This window comes from Arachis hypogaea, chromosome 4 (assembly GCF_003086295.3).
Source record: "Arachis hypogaea cultivar Tifrunner chromosome 4, arahy.Tifrunner.gnm2.J5K5, whole genome shotgun sequence".
NCBI classification, from domain to species: Eukaryota; Viridiplantae; Streptophyta; class Magnoliopsida; order Fabales; family Fabaceae; genus Arachis; species Arachis hypogaea.
In genome coordinates, this window is record NC_092039.1 from 37,837,560 (window position 1) to 37,858,955 (window position 21,396).

General features: G+C 34.3%; 4 protein-coding genes across 5 annotated transcripts; 3 read left to right on the forward strand and 1 right to left on the reverse strand.

The window, feature by feature from the left end:
* Window positions 1-226: 226 nt before the first annotated feature.
* LOC112796682 (uncharacterized protein At4g19900) lies at window positions 227-9,325 on the reverse strand. Of its 2 annotated transcripts, XR_011881070.1 has the most exons (7): window positions 7,706-9,255; window positions 7,466-7,615; window positions 7,124-7,261; window positions 6,743-6,937; window positions 6,023-6,614; window positions 2,220-5,059; window positions 227-1,791 (listed from the first exon to the last, which is right to left on the reverse strand). XR_011881070.1 is itself a non-coding variant. In XM_025839258.3 (5 exons), exons 1-5 carry the CDS (start codon window positions 8,959-8,961, stop codon window positions 6,428-6,430), a joined length of 1,926 nt encoding a protein of 641 aa, XP_025695043.1. In that variant the 5' UTR covers window positions 8,962-9,325; the 3' UTR covers window positions 5,976-6,427. The 2 variants fall into 2 exon arrangements, 1 of the variants encoding a protein (XP_025695043.1); XM_025839258.3 differs by lacking the exons at window positions 227-1,791; window positions 2,220-5,059 and having other exon boundaries at window positions 5,976-6,614; window positions 7,706-9,325.
* Window positions 327-1,223, forward strand: LOC140184429 (toll/interleukin-1 receptor-like protein). The gene is made up of 2 exons (XM_072235513.1): window positions 327-1,007; window positions 1,093-1,223. Exons 1-2 carry the CDS (start codon window positions 451-453, stop codon window positions 1,166-1,168), a joined length of 633 nt encoding a protein of 210 aa, XP_072091614.1. The 5' UTR covers window positions 327-450; the 3' UTR covers window positions 1,169-1,223.
* Window positions 1,261-2,464, forward strand: LOC112796684 (disease resistance protein RPV1-like). The gene is made up of 2 exons (XM_025839259.3): window positions 1,261-2,175; window positions 2,273-2,464. The coding sequence occupies exons 1-2, from the start codon at window positions 1,261-1,263 to the stop codon at window positions 2,462-2,464; spliced, it is 1,107 nt and encodes a 368-aa protein (XP_025695044.2).
* Window positions 2,433-5,882, forward strand: LOC112796681 (uncharacterized). Its single transcript, XM_072235512.1, has 3 exons — window positions 2,433-2,569; window positions 2,654-4,997; window positions 5,546-5,882. The coding sequence occupies exons 1-2, from the start codon at window positions 2,528-2,530 to the stop codon at window positions 4,703-4,705; spliced, it is 2,094 nt and encodes a 697-aa protein (XP_072091613.1). The 5' UTR covers window positions 2,433-2,527; the 3' UTR covers window positions 4,706-4,997; window positions 5,546-5,882.
* Window positions 9,326-21,396: the final 12,071 nt, after the last annotated feature.

Below are 21,396 nucleotides of genomic sequence, written 5' to 3' on the forward strand. Positions count from 1 at the left end.
AGTCAAGTTCCGCGTAGAGAGATTAGAGTTTTTCCCAACTCTCCACTAGTCCCCAAACGTTTCCATCTCCAATTTTCCATATTTTAATTTAATTTCCTAGTTGAATTTAGAATTTTCTTTTGCCATAAAATGTACATTTTTTCACCACTTGTAAATTCTTATTTCTTACTACTGAGTTAAAATATAAGACTTCAAAAATACATATGATATAAGATTAGGTAGTTAATGGCATGCAAAAATTTAACATAAGGGAATTCATTCTAACTTCTTTGCAATTTTAGAAAGAGTTGAAAAAATCATCCAAAAAAAGTTAGTTGAAGTGGAAGTTGACTTTTGACTTTTCTTATTGACAGTTGACTATTCTTGCTCAAACATAAACTCTATTCCACCAACTAACTATTCTGATTAACACCTATTTGCAACAGAATTTGTTCTTACAACAATTGCAGCATGCTTGTTAGTAGCGGCAATAGCCAAAGACACAGACAAATCTCATGTCCACCAAGAATGGCTTACCGGACACTGCCATCTATGGCTGCTTCATCGTCATCTTCGTCTTCCAAAAAACACGATGTTTTTATCAGTTTTAGAGGCGAGGACACACGCAACAACTTCACAAGCCATCTTTGTGCTGCTCTTAACCAAAGCAAGATACAAGTCTTCATAGACAACAGAATTTCCAAGGGAGATGAGAACTCTTCCTCAATCTTCAAAGCCATAAGAGATTCCAATGTGTCCGTGGTTGTTCTGTCAAAGGACTACGCTTCCTCGACGTGGTGCATGCGTGAACTCACAAAAATACTCGAGCAAAAGAGACATGGTAAGGGCCACATTGTGGTACCTGTGTTCTATAAGATTGACCCTTCACATGTTAGGAAGCAAATTGGCACTTACAAGAAAGCATTTGAGAAACATGAGAGAGATGTCAAACACAACATTCTGCTGAAATGGAAAGCTGCTCTCACTGAAGTAGCCAATTTAGTTGGGTGGGATTCACAGAATTACAGGTAATAAATCTTTCATTCATTCTTTCTTTCTTCTCTTTAGTTATCTCTAAATATGCTTGTGGTGCCATTCCTTTATGCATGATAGGATCGAATCTGAACTCGTTGAGGAAGTTGTCAAAGATGTTATGCAAAAACTGAATTGCATATATCCCCTGAAGTGAAAGATCTTGTTGGAATTGACCAAAATCTTGCTCCCATTAAATCCTTGTTGAGAATCAGGTCAAGAGAAGTTCGAATAATAGGAATTTGGGGCATGGGCGGAATAGGTAAAACAACCATTGCCAAAGCCTTGTTTTCCAAACTATCTTCTCAATATGAAGGTAGCTGCTTCTTGGAGAATGTAAGGGAAGAATCAGAACAGCATTTGCTGAATAAACTTCTTTCTGAGGCACTAGAGGATGCAAATCACTATTTCGGCACACCTATAGCAAGATCCACCTTTGTTATGAGGAGGCTTAGCCGAAAAAAGGTGTTAATAGTGCTTGATGATGTTGACAATCTGAAGAAGCTCGAAGATCTTGCTGCAAAACATAATTTCTTGGGACCAGGCAGTAGAGTCATTGTCACGACTAGAGATAAGCATGTCCTTAGCAAAGGGGTCGATGAAATATACGAGGTCAAAGGATTGCCCCTTCATCATGCTATTCAGCTTTTTAGTTTAAATGCCTTTGACAAAAGCTATCCTGAATCAGGTTTTGTGATGCTATCTAAAATGGTGGTTGATTATGCAAATGGCAATCCATTGGCTTTAAAAGTTTTAGGCTCATTCCTTCATTCTAGAAATCTGCAACAATGGAACAGTGCTCTGAGAAAACTCACAAAATTTCCAAATACAGAGATTCAGAATGTGTTGAGGTGGAGTTATGATGGATTAGATGATGATGAACAGAAGAATATGTTTCTGGACATTGCATGCTTTTTCCAAGGAGAGAAGAAAGAAACTGTTACACGGCTACTTGATATTTGTGGTTTCTATGCAGATATTGGGATAAGAATCCTGCAGGACAAAGCTCTAATAACATTTTCAGATGCAAATGAATTACACATGCATGATTTGATACAAGAAATGGGTTTGGAAATTGTTCGTCAGGAATCAACCAAAGACCCTGGAAGGCGCAGCCGGTTGTGGGATCCCGAGGAAATCTATGATTTACTGAAAAATGATAGGGTAAGAAATTGATGAACTTACTTCCCTTGCAAAGAACATTATACCTGTTTCAAAATCCGGCTTTCTATTGACTAACTTTCTAATTTTTGCTTTCTAGGGAAGTGATGCAGTTGAAGGCATAATGTTAGATGTGTCTCAAATAAGAGTCTTGAACTTGAGCTATGAGAGCTTCTCAAGGATGACCAGTCTAAGATTCATCAAATTCTATATGGGTAGGGGTAGGACATGCAATCTGTTCCTTCTTTCAGGTCTTGAATCATTGTCTAGTAAATTGAGGTACCTCCAATGAGATGGATACCCTTCCAAGTCTTTGCCATCGACCTTTTCTCCGGACAACCTTGTTGTGCTTTCCATGATGGGAAGCCATGTTGAAAAACTATGGGATGGAGTTAAGGTAGTTTCTTGTATCATACACAAGAAGGTCAAGTTGAATATTTTGTTATTAAACCCTTACAATTCACTATTTTTGTTGTTGCAGAGTCTTCCAAGCTTGAAAGAGATCAACCTTCGCGCCTGCAGCAATTTAACCAATCTCCCCGACTTATCTCTAGCGCCAAATCTTGAAAGGGTAGATCTTTCTCTTTGTACAAGTCTGCTTTGTGTTCCCACATCTATCAAGTATACCAACAAACTTCTTTTGTTTAACCTGGAATCCTGCAAAAATCTGAAGAGTCTTCCAAGAAACATTCACTTATTTTCTCTTCAAATGTTCATTCGCAAAGGCTGTTCAAGTCTTGATGAGTTTTCATTGACTTCAGAGAACATGACACGCCTGGACTTAAGAGGGACGGATATTGAACATTTTCCAGAATCACTTTGGCAACTTCTTAACCAGCTGGTTTACTTGAATCTGGAATCCTGTGCTAAGCTTAAGAGTCTCACAAGCAACATTCACTTGGTATCTCTACAAAGGCTCAATCTTAGAGATTGTTCAAGCCTTGAAGTTTTCTCTGTGACTTCAGAGAACATGGAATACCTGAATTTGGGAGGAACATCAATCAAAGGATTGCCAACATCAATTTGGCGAAACAATAAGCTTTTTACTTTGGTTCTTCATTCCTGTAAAAGACTTGTGAATTTTCCAGACAAGCCGAAACTTGGTGAATTGTCTCTTACTTTCAATGAGAAAAACTCTTTTGAAGGTCCAACTGTGGATGAACCATGGAATTTGTCATCCTTATCAGATTTATCACTGAAAGGAAGCGGTATTGTGAACTTACCTGCAAGCATCAAAGATCTTCCAAGACTGAAAAAACTTACCTTGATGGATTGCAAGAAGCTTCGGTCTCTACCAAGCCTTCCATCATCTTTGGAAGACTTATCCCTTGATGAAAGAAATATTGATTTTTTACCTGTAAATATCAAAGATCTTTCTCATTTGAAAAAGCTTACCATAATTAACAAGAAGAGGCAGTTTTCTCCACCGGAGCTTCCACCATCCTTGAAAGATATATTCCTAAATGAAAGTAAAGTTGATTCCTTGCTTCTGAGCATGAAAGATCTTTCTCATCCACAAAAGTTTCCTCTGATAAAGTGTAACTGGCTTCATCCTCTACTTGAGTTTCCGCCATGTTTGGAAGATTTATCAATAAATGAAAGCAATATTGAGTGCCTGCCAGTTAGCATAAAAGATCTTTCTCACCTGAGAAAACTATCCTTAATAGAGTGCCAGAGGCTTCGGTACTTGCCAGAGCTTCCCCGATCTTTAGAACATCTGTCTGTAAATGGCTGTAACATTGAGAGCTTGCCAAGGAACATCAAAGATCTTTCTCATTTGCAAACCATTACCTTAGTCGATTGCAAGAGGCTCCGGTCTGTACCAGAACTTCCACCATGCCTGCAATCTTTTTGTGCAGCAGATTGCAGATCACTTGAGATTGTTCCAAGTTCAAAGACTATCTTGATGGAAGAGAGGATTGCCTTTTATTACAATTGCATAAACTTGGATCAGAATTCGCGCAACAACATCATTGCAGATGCCCCCTTCGAGGCAGCTTTTGCTTCCTTGAAAGAAAGAACACCTCTTGGTCCTTTGATATCCATATGTCTGCCAGGAATTGAAATCCCAGACTGGTTCAGCTACCAAACACCGAATTCTGCATTGAACATAGAAATTCCTCAACGGTGGTTCATTGATTCGAAGTTCTTAGGCTTTGCTCTATGCCTTGTAATTGGTGGTTCTCATCAAAACAGCAACGAAGGCTATGATCCAGATATTAATTGTTATCACTTTGTAAAGCCTGCTGGCAACTCTGATCCCAATGATCGCTTTCTTGGACATTGCACAACTATAATGCAGGTGCCGTGGGGTTTCAATTCAGATCATATATTCATATGCTACTATCCAGCTTTCAATGTTCCCATCATGCAAGATTTCAAGGACTTAGCCAAGTACTATGATGCAAACAGCCTGAATCTCAGAGTCATTTTTAAATTTAAGGGTCCATCTCAAAGGTTGGACCTTGTGAAGAAGTGTGGAGTCAGACCACTATTGATTGCTAATACTAAAAGGTTTCACATTGAGACTTGAGAGTAAACTACAACCTGAAGAAAAAAGGCAATCAGAAAGTGAAACTGGGAATTTTGATGAGAGAACCAATGTGGGATTGGTTGAGATTTCTTGTTGGAGACCCTCTTCATGGGACCTCCATCGGATCAGAGCATTTAGTTGGGTTCCAACTTCCAAGTAGTAGGGCCCGGATGTCGGTGGTTCAATGGGGACAGAAAAAGAAAGAGACTAAGAGAAAGTAGCACAACCTGAGGCAACAGAAGGAAATTCTGTCCAGTGGTTGCTGATCAATACAGCTATTCTTGAAGCCAAGGTATGCTACTTACCCCTTTAGATCAGTTTCCAACCATCTTAGTTCTCTAGCATCAGTTAGTCCTGCAGTTCATGATTTTAATAAAGTAATAGTAATAATTAAGGATTATTGAGTCACAACTGAGAGAATAATAGATACTAATATGTTTAAAGCAACTATGCTAAATATTTTCTACTATTTTGATCCATTAAGAAAATGATAAAGACATTTATCACTGACAAGGCATATGTATATAGACAGGCATAATTGCAGTAACCACTTATCACTGCACAAAAACCTTCTTGGTACTCAATGGGCCATTTGGTGACTTCTTATCATTCTTTAACAGAACTTAATTATCATATTAACAGTCTTCAAGTATTGAACATATTACAAAAAAAGCATGCTAGTTTTCAGAATTAATTATATACAATCCATTTGGTTTTCAAGCTAGGAAGATGGTGAAGTACAAGTGAACTAGGGTAGATACTTTAGGGAGACATTTCTTGAGAAATAATACGCTATTCATTTCTGAGTTCTGAGCAGTTGTTATATTTTGGTTGGTACAGATCTGACTTCACATGTTGAACGAAAAAGAAGCTATACTATGGGAGTTCCAATTACAGATAAAGCTGCAGATGAGGCACACACTTCTGTTAATCAAGCTTTTGGAGTATATTTATTTATTATTTTCATGCTTGTTGATTCCTTCCACTGGTAGAAAAAAGATACAAAAATTTGCAAACCCTCCATGGATTTCTTCTAATTGACTCAAATAAATGCTAACCATTTCTTCCCCCAAATGGCATTCTCTCCTATTTTCAAGGAAAGAGGCTAAGCCCCTTCTAAATGTAATCAAACTTGTCTCAACTCTCAACTACTGCAACTGCTATTTCCTGTAGTAAATCCTGAATCCTCTTTAGGTTGATAGTCTACCTCTACCGTTAAAAGAGTAAGGACATTATTATGTGGCAAAATTGAAATTAGAATTTAGAAATATTAGAAGATCAAAGCCAGTAATATATATAGAGACAAATATGGCTTACTCTTGACAATAACATCTTGCTTGCTTTCTTCACTAGCTAAATATCACTTAGATACTGCAGTTCCGCCAAAACCTTGCAGGGATGAACCATGCATCTCTATGCACACTACATCTTGAATTACAATAAATTAAAATACACGAGCATTAGATAATGCTGGTTGTAGTATACTAAATCTAAAACCTTTTCAGTATATTTTAGCCCTCTTCCCCTAACGAACTTCAATCAACTATATCTCCGCAACTTATACAACAAAATTGTACAAGAGAACCAGCTTGTGTCTTCTGAACTGCAATGCTAAGAGCAACAATATGGCTACAAGAACAAAATGTTAGCCAAATATCCACAGATTTTCTGACATGTACTGCTGTAGGGAAGCTCCAAACAGGATTGGTGTAATCCAGCATTTTACAGTAATTCTGAGCATCTGAGACAAGCATGATTCATAAGCCTATTTACGAGGCTATTGGGTTCTGGAATGAGAGCATATGTCAAGTGGTTCCAGAAATGAAAGGCTAATGACTTGTGCAGTATACTTTCTAGCAGAGCATCTTGCCATGCTTTCTGAGTCTCTGTTTCTGGGGCGCTAAAGAATCTGTATACAGTTAATCCAGTTAAGGTACAAAAGCACAAACAAGAGAGAGATGGGAGAAGAGGGGGGAGGGGATACAATAAATGATAAGTCAATAATCCATTAACAATCGAGAGAAATGGTTAAGCTACCTTGTGATATCCTGCGGACTGATTGGGAAGAAGATATAAGAGGGTTCCACTTTCAACTCCAACTGTTTAACAGATTTATTCTCTTTCCCCAAAAATTGTTTTGCAACCCTTGTTAAAAGATCAGCACCATTCCCTCTCAAACTGGTATCATCGTATGTCCTATAGAACTCTTCCAAACACTCTTTCATGAACAGACTGCAAAGAACCAGAAATGAAATCTCAATGTGTCATACTACTTGCATTTGAAAGTTGAAACTTTCATTCAACTTAATCAAAACATGCATGACCACAGGATTTTGGATTTTCATTTCGAGAATACCTAGGATATCATGCTAAAAAAATCGAAAACATTATGACGAGTTAAAAGCAAGCTAACAATACCTGTGCTTTTCAAAGGCCATAACAGCACCATTCAAAACTTTTTCAGCTTCAAGATCATCCTCCATACCCAGAGAATTGTTAAGGAAATATATTGGCTTCAAAACTATGATATCCGAGTCCAGATAGATCCCACCATACCTGATAAAACAAAAGAAAAGTATCTCCACTTTAAGTGATCGTTTTCATTATGTTATTCACCAGAGAGAGGGAGACAGAACACCAGAAGTACCCAGCTCACAGCTTAGTCTAATTAATACTTAGAGATGTCGAATTAAATACCATCAACATGTCCAATGCATCATAAAATAAGCACGGAGAGCCAACAAAATTGGGCAAACTTACCTGTAGAGAGCTACAAGACGGATAAGCTCGCTGTAATGAGTAGCATAGAACTTAGTCTTTCTCCATTCAAACCAAACCGACGAAAAAATGTGAGCCGGTGTACCCTTCAGCAGCTCATCAAGATTTGGCATGACAATAGTAACTTTGTAACTGAGAAAAATAAATAACAGCTTAGCTAAAAGTTTCTGATATTGAAAATCACAGAAGGAATATAGTCACTAAGGAAGGAAGGATAACTACCCATCTTTGACGAAGGTATCTTTGAAGAAATCGAGCTCCATTGTCTCCGAGAATACCACAACACAGGCTTCAGGGTGGTGAAAGAGCAAGCTCTCAAGGCCACGCTGATGCCGGACACTGTACATCCAAGGCGGCGAATTCCATACCATGAACACCCTCATACTGCATTTCCCCTTCCCGAAAAAAGCTTCCATAAACTTGGTAAACGACAAATTCACGGGCAATCCAGGGTAGTACCCCCAAGTCTTACCATCAGCATACACATGATCCCTCCCAAAATCCACACTCTTGCCTTTCCTACTATTACTTGCACTCACTGAAAGAACCTTGCCTGTCAAATCCCCACCAACATCACTCACATGTTCCTCTACAGATTCATTCCCATCATTCAAAGTCCTACGCTCTGCACCTCCTTTGATCCCACTACTCATCCTATTTGTTCTTAACTCTCTCCTATCACTCTTCAAACTATCTACATTATTGTAATTTTTGTTGTTGTTAATGGAGAGGAGAACCTTCTTACTGGTGAGCGGCGACGCCTTCTTGAACTCGTTCAGCCACAGTTTCTGCACGATCCTATCACCCCTGGTGAACCCAGAAGCACCAACACCATCCGGATCTTGAAGAAGTGGATTGTTGTTCGGATTCAGAACTTCAAAATTTGACCTAAACATTCTATCCTTCCTCAAAAAGACACTCTTTTTTTCGAACCAATCACCCCAACCTTTCCTGAGAGGGGAAGTGCTTCGAATCAGAAGCGCGTCTTCGATGGCGGTTAACTGAGCAGCCAATCTCCTAACGTCGTCGTCGACGGGGAGGTCGTCGGAGCCAAACGCGGCCTTAGCGCGATCATCCCGTCCGGATCCGACGGTGGCGAAGTGGAGAATGTGATTGTGGGTTTGTGGATCGGAAAATTGGTGGATGTTACGAGGGGTTTTGAAGCTGCGGCGGAGGGAGGCGGAGAGAGGGTCATAGAAGTAGCCAGCAGAGGAGAGGGGATCGGTCGTGTCGAGGGAGGGGTCGGGGTTCTGGTCGTCGAAGTCGAGCTCGTCGATGGGGTCGTCGGAGGTGAGGTCGTCAGGGGTGGAATCGGAGAGGAGGGAGGGGGAAGGAGGGGTGCGGCGGAGGTGGGAGGAGTGAGGGTGGGTAAGGGAGAGGCGGGAGTAGAGGAGAGAGACGGAGAGGAGGAGGAGGAGGGCAGAGATGACGGCGCAGAGGTAGGCGGCGTAAGGGGAGCGGCGGCGGGATCGGAGCATTTTGATTTGGAAGTTGAAAGTGAAATGAGTAATGACTGACTGACCGACTACATTTGATTTGTTGGACTGTCTCTGATTCTGAATCTCTGACCTCTCTCTCAGTCTCTGTCTTCCTTTTTCATTTTTTTCTTTCGATTTCGGAGCTGCTAAATGGTAATGTTATGTTATTGTAATGCCACCTCAGTTGCCTAACAGTTAACAAACTGTATTTCAACTTTCAAGTCTCAATTTGAACTACTCATCCTTGTCCCTTTCTTGAAGGGAATGAATAATAATTAATAAGCAATCAGATTCTGTTAGACTATATAGCTTGTATCTCATCCTTGTAAACCTCAACTCAAGATAATATACACAATATGCAGTTCTTTCTCTGTTACAATCTCTCTCTCAATTTATATCAGAATATAGTATCAGAGCTAGCTATAATCTATGACAAGAACACATTCCGCACCTAGGAACAATTACTTTTGCACACCATTGGAGCAAGCAATCTAAAAGATCATCTCAAACCAGAAAAAATCCCGCCTCAATTCAGCACTGAAGTAGAAAAACAAGTTGGGACAGAATCAGAAAAATATAAAGAATGGAAAACCAGAGATCATTACTTCATGACATGGTTGCTTACATTCATGGATACATCCTTCAAGAACAAAATGCTTGATTGTACCTTTGCCTATCAGGTATGGCAGAAAATTCAAGAACATTTCTCAGAAGTATCCAAAATTCAGATTAAGCAGCTCAAGTCACAGTTAAAATCAATCAAAAAGGAAGGACAATCCACATAAGAATATTTGAAGAAAATCCAAAAGGTTGTAGATTCTCTTGTATCTGTTATCTTTGGAAGATCATATTAAAGCAATTTCAGAAAAAATTAAGTGAGGAGCATGCACTGTTCTTATCATTAGTTATGTGAAAGTCAGATTTCTTAGCCTTGTAGAAGTAGAATCTTTGCTTCTTGGTCATGAAAACATGATCGAAAGCTTCAAAAACAGGAACAAAGTATAATTCAATCAAATTTTACAGAAACTACTTATTCTTATAGAAATTCTGCTAGTAGAAGATTTTCTGGAAGGAGAGGCAATAGTTGTGGTTCTCGTTTTCCAAATTCTCCTCCGCAAAGAATTCAATGCCAAGTTTGTGGGAAGCTTGGACATTTTACATTTTCATGCTTTCACTGGTTTGATCAGCAATTTCAACCCAACTCTTTCAAGATAATTCCAACAATATGCGAAGAACCTAGCATGCCCCTCCACCATCTTCATTCCATGACCCAATAGCATATATGGTTACTCCTTCTTCAATGTCAGAAAGCTCCTGGTATCCAGAGATAGAAGCATCTCATCACATAACTCCAGAACAAACCAATCTTTTTACTGCCTCATAATTTATAGGTTTAGATCAAATTTTATTAGGTAATGGTTCAGGTACAAAAATTTCACATGTTGGACATAGTTTCTTGATTTCTTTAGACACATAAAAAATTTGATTAGTGTACAAAAGTTTGCTGAGGATAATTGTTGTGCTTTTGAATTTCATGCCAATTGCTATTAATCACATGACACGGGAGAAATTCTACTCTGTGAAGTCCCTACGAATGGAGTTTATGCTTTTTAACGTGTTGCTATTGCTTATGCTCAAACAAATAATTCTGATGTTACACAATGTGTTTCTAATTTTGGTAGTAAATCAGATTCTGCTAGCAAAGATCTTAGTGTGTCCACTACTATATGTAATTCTTCTATGTCTAATGGTGTTTCTGTTTCAGTTCCTAGAGTTTTTAGTAGTAAACACTCTCTCTCGTCCCCTTGCACAATAGGTTAGGCTATGCTTCTTACAGAACTTCTAAGACAGTTCTCAAATCTTGTAATATACCTATTTCAAGTTCTGATATTAATATAAACAATTTGTGTGAATTTTGTTGAATGGCAAAAATGCATGTTCTTCCATTTAATCTTGATTCATATCAACTTAATGCACCTCTAGACATGATATATACTGATCTTTCGAGACCAGCTCCCACTTTATCTCATCATGGTTTTCATTATTATTATGTGTTCTTTGTAGATACATTTACTCACTATACATCTTTTTTTTTTCTTCCTTGCAAATTAAGTCACAGATCTTGCAAACTTTCCTTCAATACAAGATTCAAATGGAAACATTCATTGGATTTAAAGGTAGAATCCCTTCAATGTGATCATGCTAGAAAATATCTATCTCAAATTTTTATTTCTTTTTTTATTAAACATGACACCATTAATTTATAGATTTTTTTGCCCATATACACATCAACAAATGAGCATAAGTATAGACATATAGTTGAGGTTAGTTTATCCATGTTAGCTAGAGCTTCAATTTTAATTAAACACTAGAGTGAGACTTGTGTAATATGCGGGATAATAAACTAATAATAGTATATAGTATATTTTAATAAGTATTATATAATTTAAAAATTAATTAAAATATATGTAAATTAATATTAAATTTAATTGTGTTTTTTATTTAAAATATTTTGTAATAAAAAAATTTTTATATTAAAATTGTACATAGTAACATTTTCATTTATTTTTATTTTTATATTTATTTTAGTTGACGAACTTAATCTTTTGTGATATATTTTTTTTTGTTAATTTTAAGTTATTTTTTTATTGTTCTTGTCATATGTTCTTATGAGGATATATTCTTTTTGAATGGTTAACTTGTATGTATTTTTTATTATTTTTTTGTTCTATTTTTGTATGTATAAATGAGCAATATAAATGAATGTTTTAAATAATTAAAATTTTTATAACATTACGGCCATTACCTGTTTTACTTGTTGTAATAGGAATTGATCTTTAGTATTTTTTTGTTGGAATAAATGTTTTGATAATCATGTATTGTTTTGAAGATTTTTTTATATTCAAATTATTTTTGTTGTTGTCATATTAGGTATATGATATTTGTATTATTATATATGTAAATAAAAATGAATTGCATATTTATTTTTTTACTCTTTAAATATTAATTTCATTCTTTGTATTTTTGTGGTTTTCTTTTGACATTTACTTGTTCTTCTTTTTCTAGTGTATGCAATTTTTCAATGACATATACAATAATAAGAATAAAAGTTTTCATAATATATATATATATATATATATATATATATATATATATATTGAATAAGTTATTTTTAATAATATTAATTTAAATTTTATATATAAAGTAAAAATATATGTTAATATTTTTCTTTGACTCACAATGTCTCAAATGACACAAACTCAAAATAATATTGAAAAAAATTTTAAAATTCTTTAATTTCGTTCACAACAATTATGAGTAAAAAGTATACTTTCATTGTATCATTAATTAATATATACAAATCATTTGTATATTTTATTTTTAAATTTTTTATGATATAAACTTTTTTCTCACAGAGGTATTTTCTGGTGTTAGTAAATCATAATTATAACTTAGTAAATAAAAAGTATAATTATAAGGATTTTAAAATATAATTATATGTAAAATATTGCTGAAAAAGTATAAATAGTAAAAGTAATAAGAGTGTTTTTTGTTTTCAAAATGTAATAAGTATTTTTCTTTCGTATCTTATCATCTAATATATATAATCATTTTTAAGTAAATAGGCTCTCCTTCATTTGTTAGTATAAATGCTTTCCATAAAAGAACTACACAATTTTTGATAAACTAATTATCTGTTTGTTTAATTTAGTGATATTGTCTAAAAGATGGTGCTCCATTATATAACTTTGACATATTCTATAATTTAAAAATAATTAAAAAATAGAGTTAGTTAGAAAAAATTAATTAAAAATGAGAAGACGAATAATATAATATAAAATTAGAAATTAACTATATAATCATAGTATATTTGAATGTATCTAATAAGAATATTTTCTGTCAAAAAAAAAAGATAAGAATATTTTGTTATGCTAAATTTGAGACTAGTTGTAGAAATTTTCAACTATTAATATGGGAGTTTGTAAAATAAAGTAAAATAATGGTAAAAGTCTTATCTAAGAGATATAAGTAAGTCAAATAGTATAGAATTTGAGTATTTATAATTTAAAATTTGCTATTATTTATTATTATTGTGACCACTTTATAGATATTTATTATATTTAATTAGTAGTTTATATTTTTATTGAATAATAATATGTAATAAATTTATTAATTAATTATGAGGGTTATAGTTTTAATTGTTTTGTACATGATAACCAAAGTGATAATAAATAATTTTTTGATTGTATAATTAGTTCTAAAATAATTTATATAATTCTTAAAATAAAAAATTATATCATAAACGATTTTATAGTATAATATAATATAGTATAATAAAAACTAATTCTAACCATGTATTTTATATATATATATAAAGTATTTATTTAAGTAGAATTTTTTGATAAAATATAGAAAAGAAAATCAACTTTTTGTCTATTTAATTTTGATAAATTAGATTTAAATAAAAAATATATAAATATAAAAATAATATGTTGGCACTCAAAAAAAGTTTTACTCACAAATTTTACTTCGAAAAATATTTTTTTGTCAAATAAAATTCTACCATCATTTATATAAGTCAAAGAAAATAAAATTATAAAAATTATAATAAATTCAAATATTTATAATAATTTTTCTTAATATCATTGAATATCAATTAATTTCACAACTTATAATTTAATTTCTAAAATTAAAGAATATAGAGAAATATATAATATATATGTTATTTGATTTATAACATAAAATATATCAAATAAAATAATATTTTAATAAACATAATTAATGACAAAGAAATAATAGGATAGTTTTTCTTACAAAAATAATTTAATAGTGATATTAAATTTATTAATTAAAAGATAATGCTAATAGAAGTTATTGATCATATTTATTATTAATATTAATTAGAAGGTAATGTTAGTGAAAATTTTTGAATGAATAAAGACAATAAAAAAATTCAAAAATCTAAAAAAATTACACCATAAAGAAAAGACTTACGTGCCAATAGAGTAATAGATGAGATGTTAACTTCTAATTAGTAAAATTTATGTATCAATTTTATATAAATAAAATAAAACTAGAATAAGATTCGTGCGATGCGCGGAGCGGTAAATTGATGATAGTATATAATAAATATAAAAAATTATTATATTTTGTAGAATTAAATTAAATATGTGTAAACTAAAGTTAAATTTGAAAGGTGTTTTATTTAAAATAATTTGAAGTATAACAGATTTGGATGTTGGAGTTGTACAAAGTGAAATTTTAATTTGGTGGTTTAATTTTTGCATTTGTTTTAGTTGATGGACTTAGTCTTCTTATGTGGTGCTCATCCTCTTTTTATTTATTGGTTGTTGTTAGAGTTGTTGCTTTCTTCTTTCTGTGGTAGGTTCTTACGAAGGCATGTTCTTTATGAATTGTTGAGTTATATGCACTTTATATTGTTTTGTTTGTTCCATCTTTACATGTATGTTCTTCTTCCGAAAATGTGTCTTAAATTTGTATGATTTTCTTTCTCCTTAATTTCTTAATTGGTATGTGATATTCGTCTGATGATATTAGTGTTGGCAAAATTGGTTCCTATAATCAATGAATATTTTAAATTAGAAATAAAAATGATGTCTTGAATAAGTGATTTTTTTAGTATTACTTGTTTTATTTGTTGTAATGGGCATTGAGGTTCGATGTTTTTGGTTGAAATAAATGTCTTGGTAACAGTGTATTGTGGAGAACTTTCTTTGAGATTAAAATTATTTAGTTTGACTTCATACATAAGTGTGGGGTTGCATAAATTTTTCAATTGGGGTGTTATTTCAATGTCATTACTTTTCTGGAGTGTCATTAGATTTGAAACAGTTGTGCCTAATAATACTTTTGCTTCACCATCAAACAGTACAAAAGTTGTTGTAGTACTTTGATATGAAACCTTTAATTGAATTCTGAACCTAAAATAAGTATTGAGTTAGTAACTAATAATTTGATAGATTGAACTATGAAAAGTATATAGAATTACATTATTGTTGGATATTGTGGTGTTTGATTATATGTGCCATAAATGTAATTGTCTCCTTTTTTAGGAAAAATTTTTGTAACAGTCATAATTAGCCAAAACTTTTCATAATTTACTTCATTTATATAACTTAACAATAGTTTTATTTTTTATCTCACTCTCCTGTCAATTCACTTATCATATTCTTATCAAGCTCCATTTATTAATGATATTAATTATAATATCATATTCCTTATTATTAGGCATTCTTGTAGTCAATACTTAATATTCCCTTTATAATTTGATTTTTATATTTAAGAATACAATAAAGAGTAATAATAATTATAAAGAACGGTAATGATAATATGTATTAAATGAGTTAATTGTAATTGATTTTTTGTTTCTATTAAGTCATTTATCATCATTCAATGGAGATATAAAACCTGAAAGCTACCTTATGGTTTTGTTTCCGTTAATTCAATTATTTTCATTCAAAAATCACAAATCTAATACCATTGCAAGCACAATTAGGATAGGTCAAAGAATTTTACAAGAAGTCATCTTTATCATTGCAAATAGTATGTCATTTGAATTTGATCTTAATATGGTACCTATGGCAAAAAATGCTGAAGAATTTGAATAACAGACGAACTTACCCGACGAGGTTATTGTTAGTCAACCAATATCCAAAAATATGGAAAACATCATTAGCTCTGATGAGGTATGGTTATAACTCAGTTTATGTTTTGTGTATTTTTTATGTGCAATTATTCTTATACTGTACTATTTAGTGAATTGCCAATTTTAGCACTTTATTTATATGCATAACATTCGTAAAATTCATGCTTTATGCAATCAATAAGTTCATACGAATAACATCCATAATTACACAAAGTTAACATCCACATTAACATAAATAACATCTATAATGGCATAAAATTAGCACCTAAAATGACAGTAGTGTGTTTTATTTGTTATACTTGACAATGAAATTAGCCACTTTTGTATAATTAACTATCATGTTGAGTTTCATTTGTTTTTCTATTTTTTTTTCAGCCCATAAACCAAGCTATTGGTGATGAGGAGCTAGAGCCCGAAGAGGAGATGTACTTCGGCATGTTAGAAGATGCGCGTGCATATTATTATCGATATGCGTAAGGACTGATTTTGTTGTCAAAATAAGAACCACTGGCTGGGAGACTAAATATGGTTAGAAGGTGGTTGTTAATCAAGCTTTGCATTGTAACAAAGATGGATACCACATATCCCGTGTAAAAGCACCCAAGAGAAGAAAAACAGTGGCCTCAACAAACTGCAAAGCTCGTTGCTATGTAGCATTAGACAAGATGACAGGACAATGGAGGACTTCTTCAATAGAGGTATCTCATTCACACCCGCTTAATTCGAAGCTATCTACAATGTTCTCAGCAAACCGTCAACTAAGTATGCATGTGAAGGACCTGATACAGCAAAATAACCAAACTAGCATTAGACCGAGTAAGACATATCAGGCACTAGCCAATGCCGCCGGTGGACCTGCCAACCTCACCTTTACAAAGAAGGATGTTAGAATTTACTTTAGTCATTACATACGCATTTCCGGAGATGAGACGGATCCAAAAGCGTTACTTAAGCACTTCTCACAAATGAAGGAGTTCAATCCAAACTTTTTCTTTGAAATAGATGTGGACGAAAACCATAGCCTCAAAAATGTATTTTGGGTCGATGCTCGGTGTAGAGTGGTGGACGAAATTGTGATCAACAATAATGGCTCTTTGGCATGTGCCTAAAAACTAACTCAGCACTTTCTTTTCACAACTCCGTTCAACTTAACCAGCAAGTGTACTGGGTCATCCAAGTAATACCTTACATGAGTAAGGGTCGATCCCACAGAGATTGTTGGTATGAAGCAAGCTATGGTCACCTTGTAAATCTCAGTTAGGCAGATTAAATGGTTATGGGTTTCGAAAATTAATAATAAATAGAAAATAAAAAGGGATAGAAATACTTATGTAAATCAATAGTGGAAATTTCAGATAGGCGTGTGGAGATGCTAGAATCCATTCGAATCTCTACTTTCTTATTGCTCTCATCCAATCCTTCTTACTCCTTTCCATGGCAAGCTGTATGTAGGGCATCACCATCATCAATGGCTACTTTTAATCCTCTCGGGAAAATGGTCCTATGCGCTGTCACTGCACGGCTAATCGTCTGGAGGCATCACCCTTGTTGATAGCTACATCCCATCCTCTCAGTGAAAATAGTCTAAATACTCTGTCACAGCACGACTAATCATCTGTCGGTTCTCAATCAGGTTGGAGTAGAATCCATTGATTCTTTTGCGTTTGTCATCACACCCAGCCTTCAGGAGTTTGAAGCTCGTCACAGTCATTCAATACCGGAATCCTACTCGGAATACCACAGATAAGGTTAGACTTTCCGGATTCCCGGGATCCTACTTGGAATACCACAGACAAGGTTAGACTTTCCGGATCCCCATGAATGCCGCCATCTATCTAGCTTATACCACGAAGATTCTGTTGGGGAATCTAAGAGATATGCGCCCGGCCTAGAGTAGAACGGAAGTGGTTGTCAATCACGCGCGTTCATAGGTGAGAATGATGATGAGTGTCACAGATCATCACATTCATCAAGTTGAAGTGCAACGTATATCTTGGAATAAGAATAAAAGAGAATTGAATAAAAAGTAATAGCAATTGTATTGAAACTTGAGGTACAGCAGAGCTCCACACCCTTAATCTATGGTGTGCAGAAACTTCACCGTTGAAAGTACATAAGTGAAAGGTTCAGGCATGGCCGAATGGCCAGCCCCATGAAGGATCAAAAGACCGAATGGCCAAAAGATTACTAATACACTAGTAAAATGTCCTATTTATAAAAAACTAGCTACTAGGGTTTACATGAGTAAATAATTGATGCATAAATTCACTTCCGGGGCCCACTTGGTGTATGTTTGGGCTGAGCTTGATCTATCCATGAGCTGAGGTGTTTATTGGAGTTGAATTCCACGTTATAGCGTGTTTTGGGCGTTCAACTCCGGATCATGACGTGTTTCTGGCGTTTAACTCCAGACAGCAGCATGTACTTGGCGTTCAACACCAAGTTACGTCGTCAATTTCCGAATAAAATATGGACTATTATATATTGCTGGAAAGCTCTGGATGTCTACTTTTCAACGCTGTTGAGAGCGCGCCAATTGAAGTTTTTTAGCTCCAGAAAATCCATTTCGAGTGCAGGAATGTCAGATTCCAACAGCATCAGCAGTCCTTTTGTTAGCCTTTTTCAGAGTTTTGCTCAAGTCCCTTAATTTCAGCCAGAAATTACCTGAAATCACAGAAAAACACACAAACTCATAGTAGAGTCCAGAAATGTGAATTTAACATAAAAACTAATGAAAACATCCCTAAAAGTAGCTTGAACTTACTAAAAACTACCTAAAAACAATGCCAAAAAGCGTATAAATTATCCGCTCATCATAGAGCTGCATGAAAATATTTCGGTGATGTTGTGACGTTTGACACTACTTATAAGACTAATAGGCATCAAATTATTATTTTTTTTTTGTTCGACTTAATTAGATTTTTTCAACTAAGGCATTTGAATTTTACACCTACGTTACATGTTCTTATATTTTCATTGTTTAGGTATGATATGTCGTTCGAGTCTTTCGTAGGTCTCAACCACTATGGGATGTCTATGCTTATTGGATGCGCATTATTGTGGAATCAGGAGACTACTACATTTCAATTGCTTTTCCGAACTTGGGTGAAGTGCATGGGAAAGGCCCCCGTGTGTGTCATAACAGACCAATGCCTGCAAATGCGTTCTGCGTTAAAGACCACCTTACTAAACACATGCCATAGATGGTGCATATGGCATTTCCCAAGGAAGATATCATAAAAACCGTTAGGTTACCGTTGTTTTGATTAACTCAGCACGTGCATGAAGAGGATTGTGTGGGAATCCAAATCTAAGGACTCATTTGAGAGAGATTGGCATGATTTTATTCTAGAGTATAACCTCCACAATTCTAGGTGGCTAAACGGTAGTATAATTTCTCGGTTTGTTGCTGCATGTGTTTGGCTTGTTTATAGATGTTATTTTATAGTTGATATGAAGTGTTGCACTTATGGGTTAACTTACACATTTTTTTCATTTTTTGTTTTATTCATTTATTGGCAGATATGTTTGCTGACCGATACATGTGGGTGCCAGTATTTTTCAAGGACAAATTCTGGGCTGGCATGAGGAACACATAGCGTATTGAGAGCATGCATATAGTTTTCGATAAATATTTAAATAATAAGAGCTTTTTGTTGCAATTTGTTCACCAATACCAAAACTATCTTATAGACAAGGAGCAAAAGGAGCTTGAGTGTGACGCTGCTGATTTAAGGGTGATCATCCCTTGTGTTTCCAGCTCACCAATAGAGAAGCAATTCCAGAGAGAATATACAAACTCTATATTTCGAGAAGTTCAGGATTAATTTATAAAAAAGGCGGATTGTGATATCTCTTTAATCAACCAACATGGAATAAGTACAGTTTGTGAAATTGCCAACAAAGGATGGTATTTGACATATTAGTGTATAGCAGATACCAAGCCGTCTACTGCTCGCACTCAGCAGAAGTTCAATGTAATTGCTTTATGTTCCAATCGAATGGTATTCTATGATGCAACATTCTTGCTACTATTTTACATTTTTGTGTAACAATAGTGTCCTCATAGTATATTTTATCCCAATGGAATAAGAATCTCAGGCAGAGACACACACACATCAAGAGTAGCCTTGACATGGACCGTTCTGACGATAGCATGATCATTTTTAGGGAATTGTGTTCTCATTTTTACAATATCACTCAAGATTTTGTGCCTACTCCAGAGGTTGCTGCTATATTGCGTGATGCCATGGACAATGCTCGGCACAAGCTCAAAAAACACAAGGAATCCGAGCGTCAAGCTACACTTGTACCAAGTGCAATTAACTTGCATACGCGTGATGAGTGCCTCGTTATCATGGATGGGCTACAGGGCCCACGTCGTGTTCCTATGCGAGGTCGTCTGACAACCACCAGACTTAGGAAAGATCTGGACAAATATATTAAAAAGAGGGCTCGCAAACACAAGAACACTCCCAATCACAATAAAGTAAATATGAGATCTATCCTTTTTTTCTCTTGATTTGTTTGTTTTAGTGTGTTGATCGGATGATAATTTAGGATATTATTTTTCAATATGATTTGTGTGTTTAGGAACCTAATGGTAATAAACAACCATCTCCTACCAATGTGGCCTCTTCCTACAAAGATACACAATCACCTTGTTCAGAAATGGGAAACAATTTGGCCATGCACTCTGGTTCATTTACGTCACTGTTAAATTCATTCTGTAATGTCAAACAATCGTGTATATGTACCTTATATTTTTCTATAGCGTCATTGTCATGTCCATTTATTTATTTTTTTCTCTTTTTTTTAATTTTTGTCCACAAGAAGCATTTTTTGGAAGATTCGAAGTTTAACAGTAGTACATTTCATAAGCTTTAGATTTTAGCAACTATTTTGTACTTTGGTTATGCTTCAACTTTATTTTACGTTATCATGATTTGGTGGTTTAGTGGATTAGATTTATATTTTTATATACTCAACTTTATTTTACCTTGTTACAACTTCATATATCATTATTAAATAAAATAGAATAATAGATTTGGGCCAATATTATACAACTTTTTTTTAATCTTTTTTACCGTTATTATTTCTTATTAATATTTAGAATAAAAAATGTTCAGCGGATAATTTGATCATGACGATAAATTAGTGCATTACATAAAGTTTAAAATTAAAGTTAGAAATAGCTCGTAAACAAAAAGGTGTATTCAGGTTTTTATTTTTGTTTAAATCCAATAACATCCTCGTGTTTTTTTAAATAACATCTACAATCCATTATTTATTGTCTGAGCATAGACATTTTTAGCCTGGTGTTAAGTATTGATAATTTTAAATTTCATTAGATAATTTTAAATTTCATTTAGCCTGGTGTTCGTATCCACAAATTGTTCAATATTATCATTAGTCAATATTAGCGTCTGCAAACCCGCTTTTGATTATTGAAACACCTAAGAAAATAATAAAGAGTGATAACTCATAAATCTAGATTTCTCTATATCTTAAAAAGTATCCTTTACCGAGGCAATTGTGGAGATAGCTTAATATTAAGTGGGTTAGGACAGAATGCACTAACCATTAATCTCGGCAGAATACAGTAAAAATTCATGCAAAACCTTGCGTTGCTTGAACCATTGAATATGACACAACAGTAATCAACCACCTGCGTAGAATAAAAGCATTGCATTTCATAGCACTTTAATGTAGGATACAGACTCACCAAATTTTGACGCTTTTTTGTTCAAGCTTACCGTATTGCTTAC

Coding starts and splice junctions, on each gene's coding strand:
- LOC112796682 (XM_025839258.3), bottom strand. CDS start 8,961: ATGCTCCGATCCCGCCGCCGCTCCCCTTACGCCGCCTACCTCTGCGCC. Junction 7,616..7,705: donor GATACCTTCGTCAAAGATGG/GTAGTTATCCTT, acceptor TATTTTTCTCAG/TTACAAAGTTACTATTGTCA. Junction 6,615..6,742: donor AGTCCGCAGGATATCACAAG/GTAGCTTAACCA, acceptor AACTGTATACAG/ATTCTTTAGCGCCCCAGAAA.
- LOC112796684 (XM_025839259.3), top strand. CDS start 1,261: ATGGGCGGAATAGGTAAAACAACCATTGCCAAAGCCTTGTTTTCCAAA. Junction 2,176..2,272: donor ATTTACTGAAAAATGATAGG/GTAAGAAATTGA, acceptor TTTGCTTTCTAG/GGAAGTGATGCAGTTGAAGG.
- LOC140184429 (XM_072235513.1), top strand. CDS start 451: ATGCTTGTTAGTAGCGGCAATAGCCAAAGACACAGACAAATCTCATGT. Junction 1,008..1,092: donor TGGGATTCACAGAATTACAG/GTAATAAATCTT, acceptor TATGCATGATAG/GATCGAATCTGAACTCGTTG.
- LOC112796681 (XM_072235512.1), top strand. CDS start 2,528: ATGATGGGAAGCCATGTTGAAAAACTATGGGATGGAGTTAAG. Junction 2,570..2,653: donor AACTATGGGATGGAGTTAAG/GTAGTTTCTTGT, acceptor TTGTTGTTGCAG/AGTCTTCCAAGCTTGAAAGA.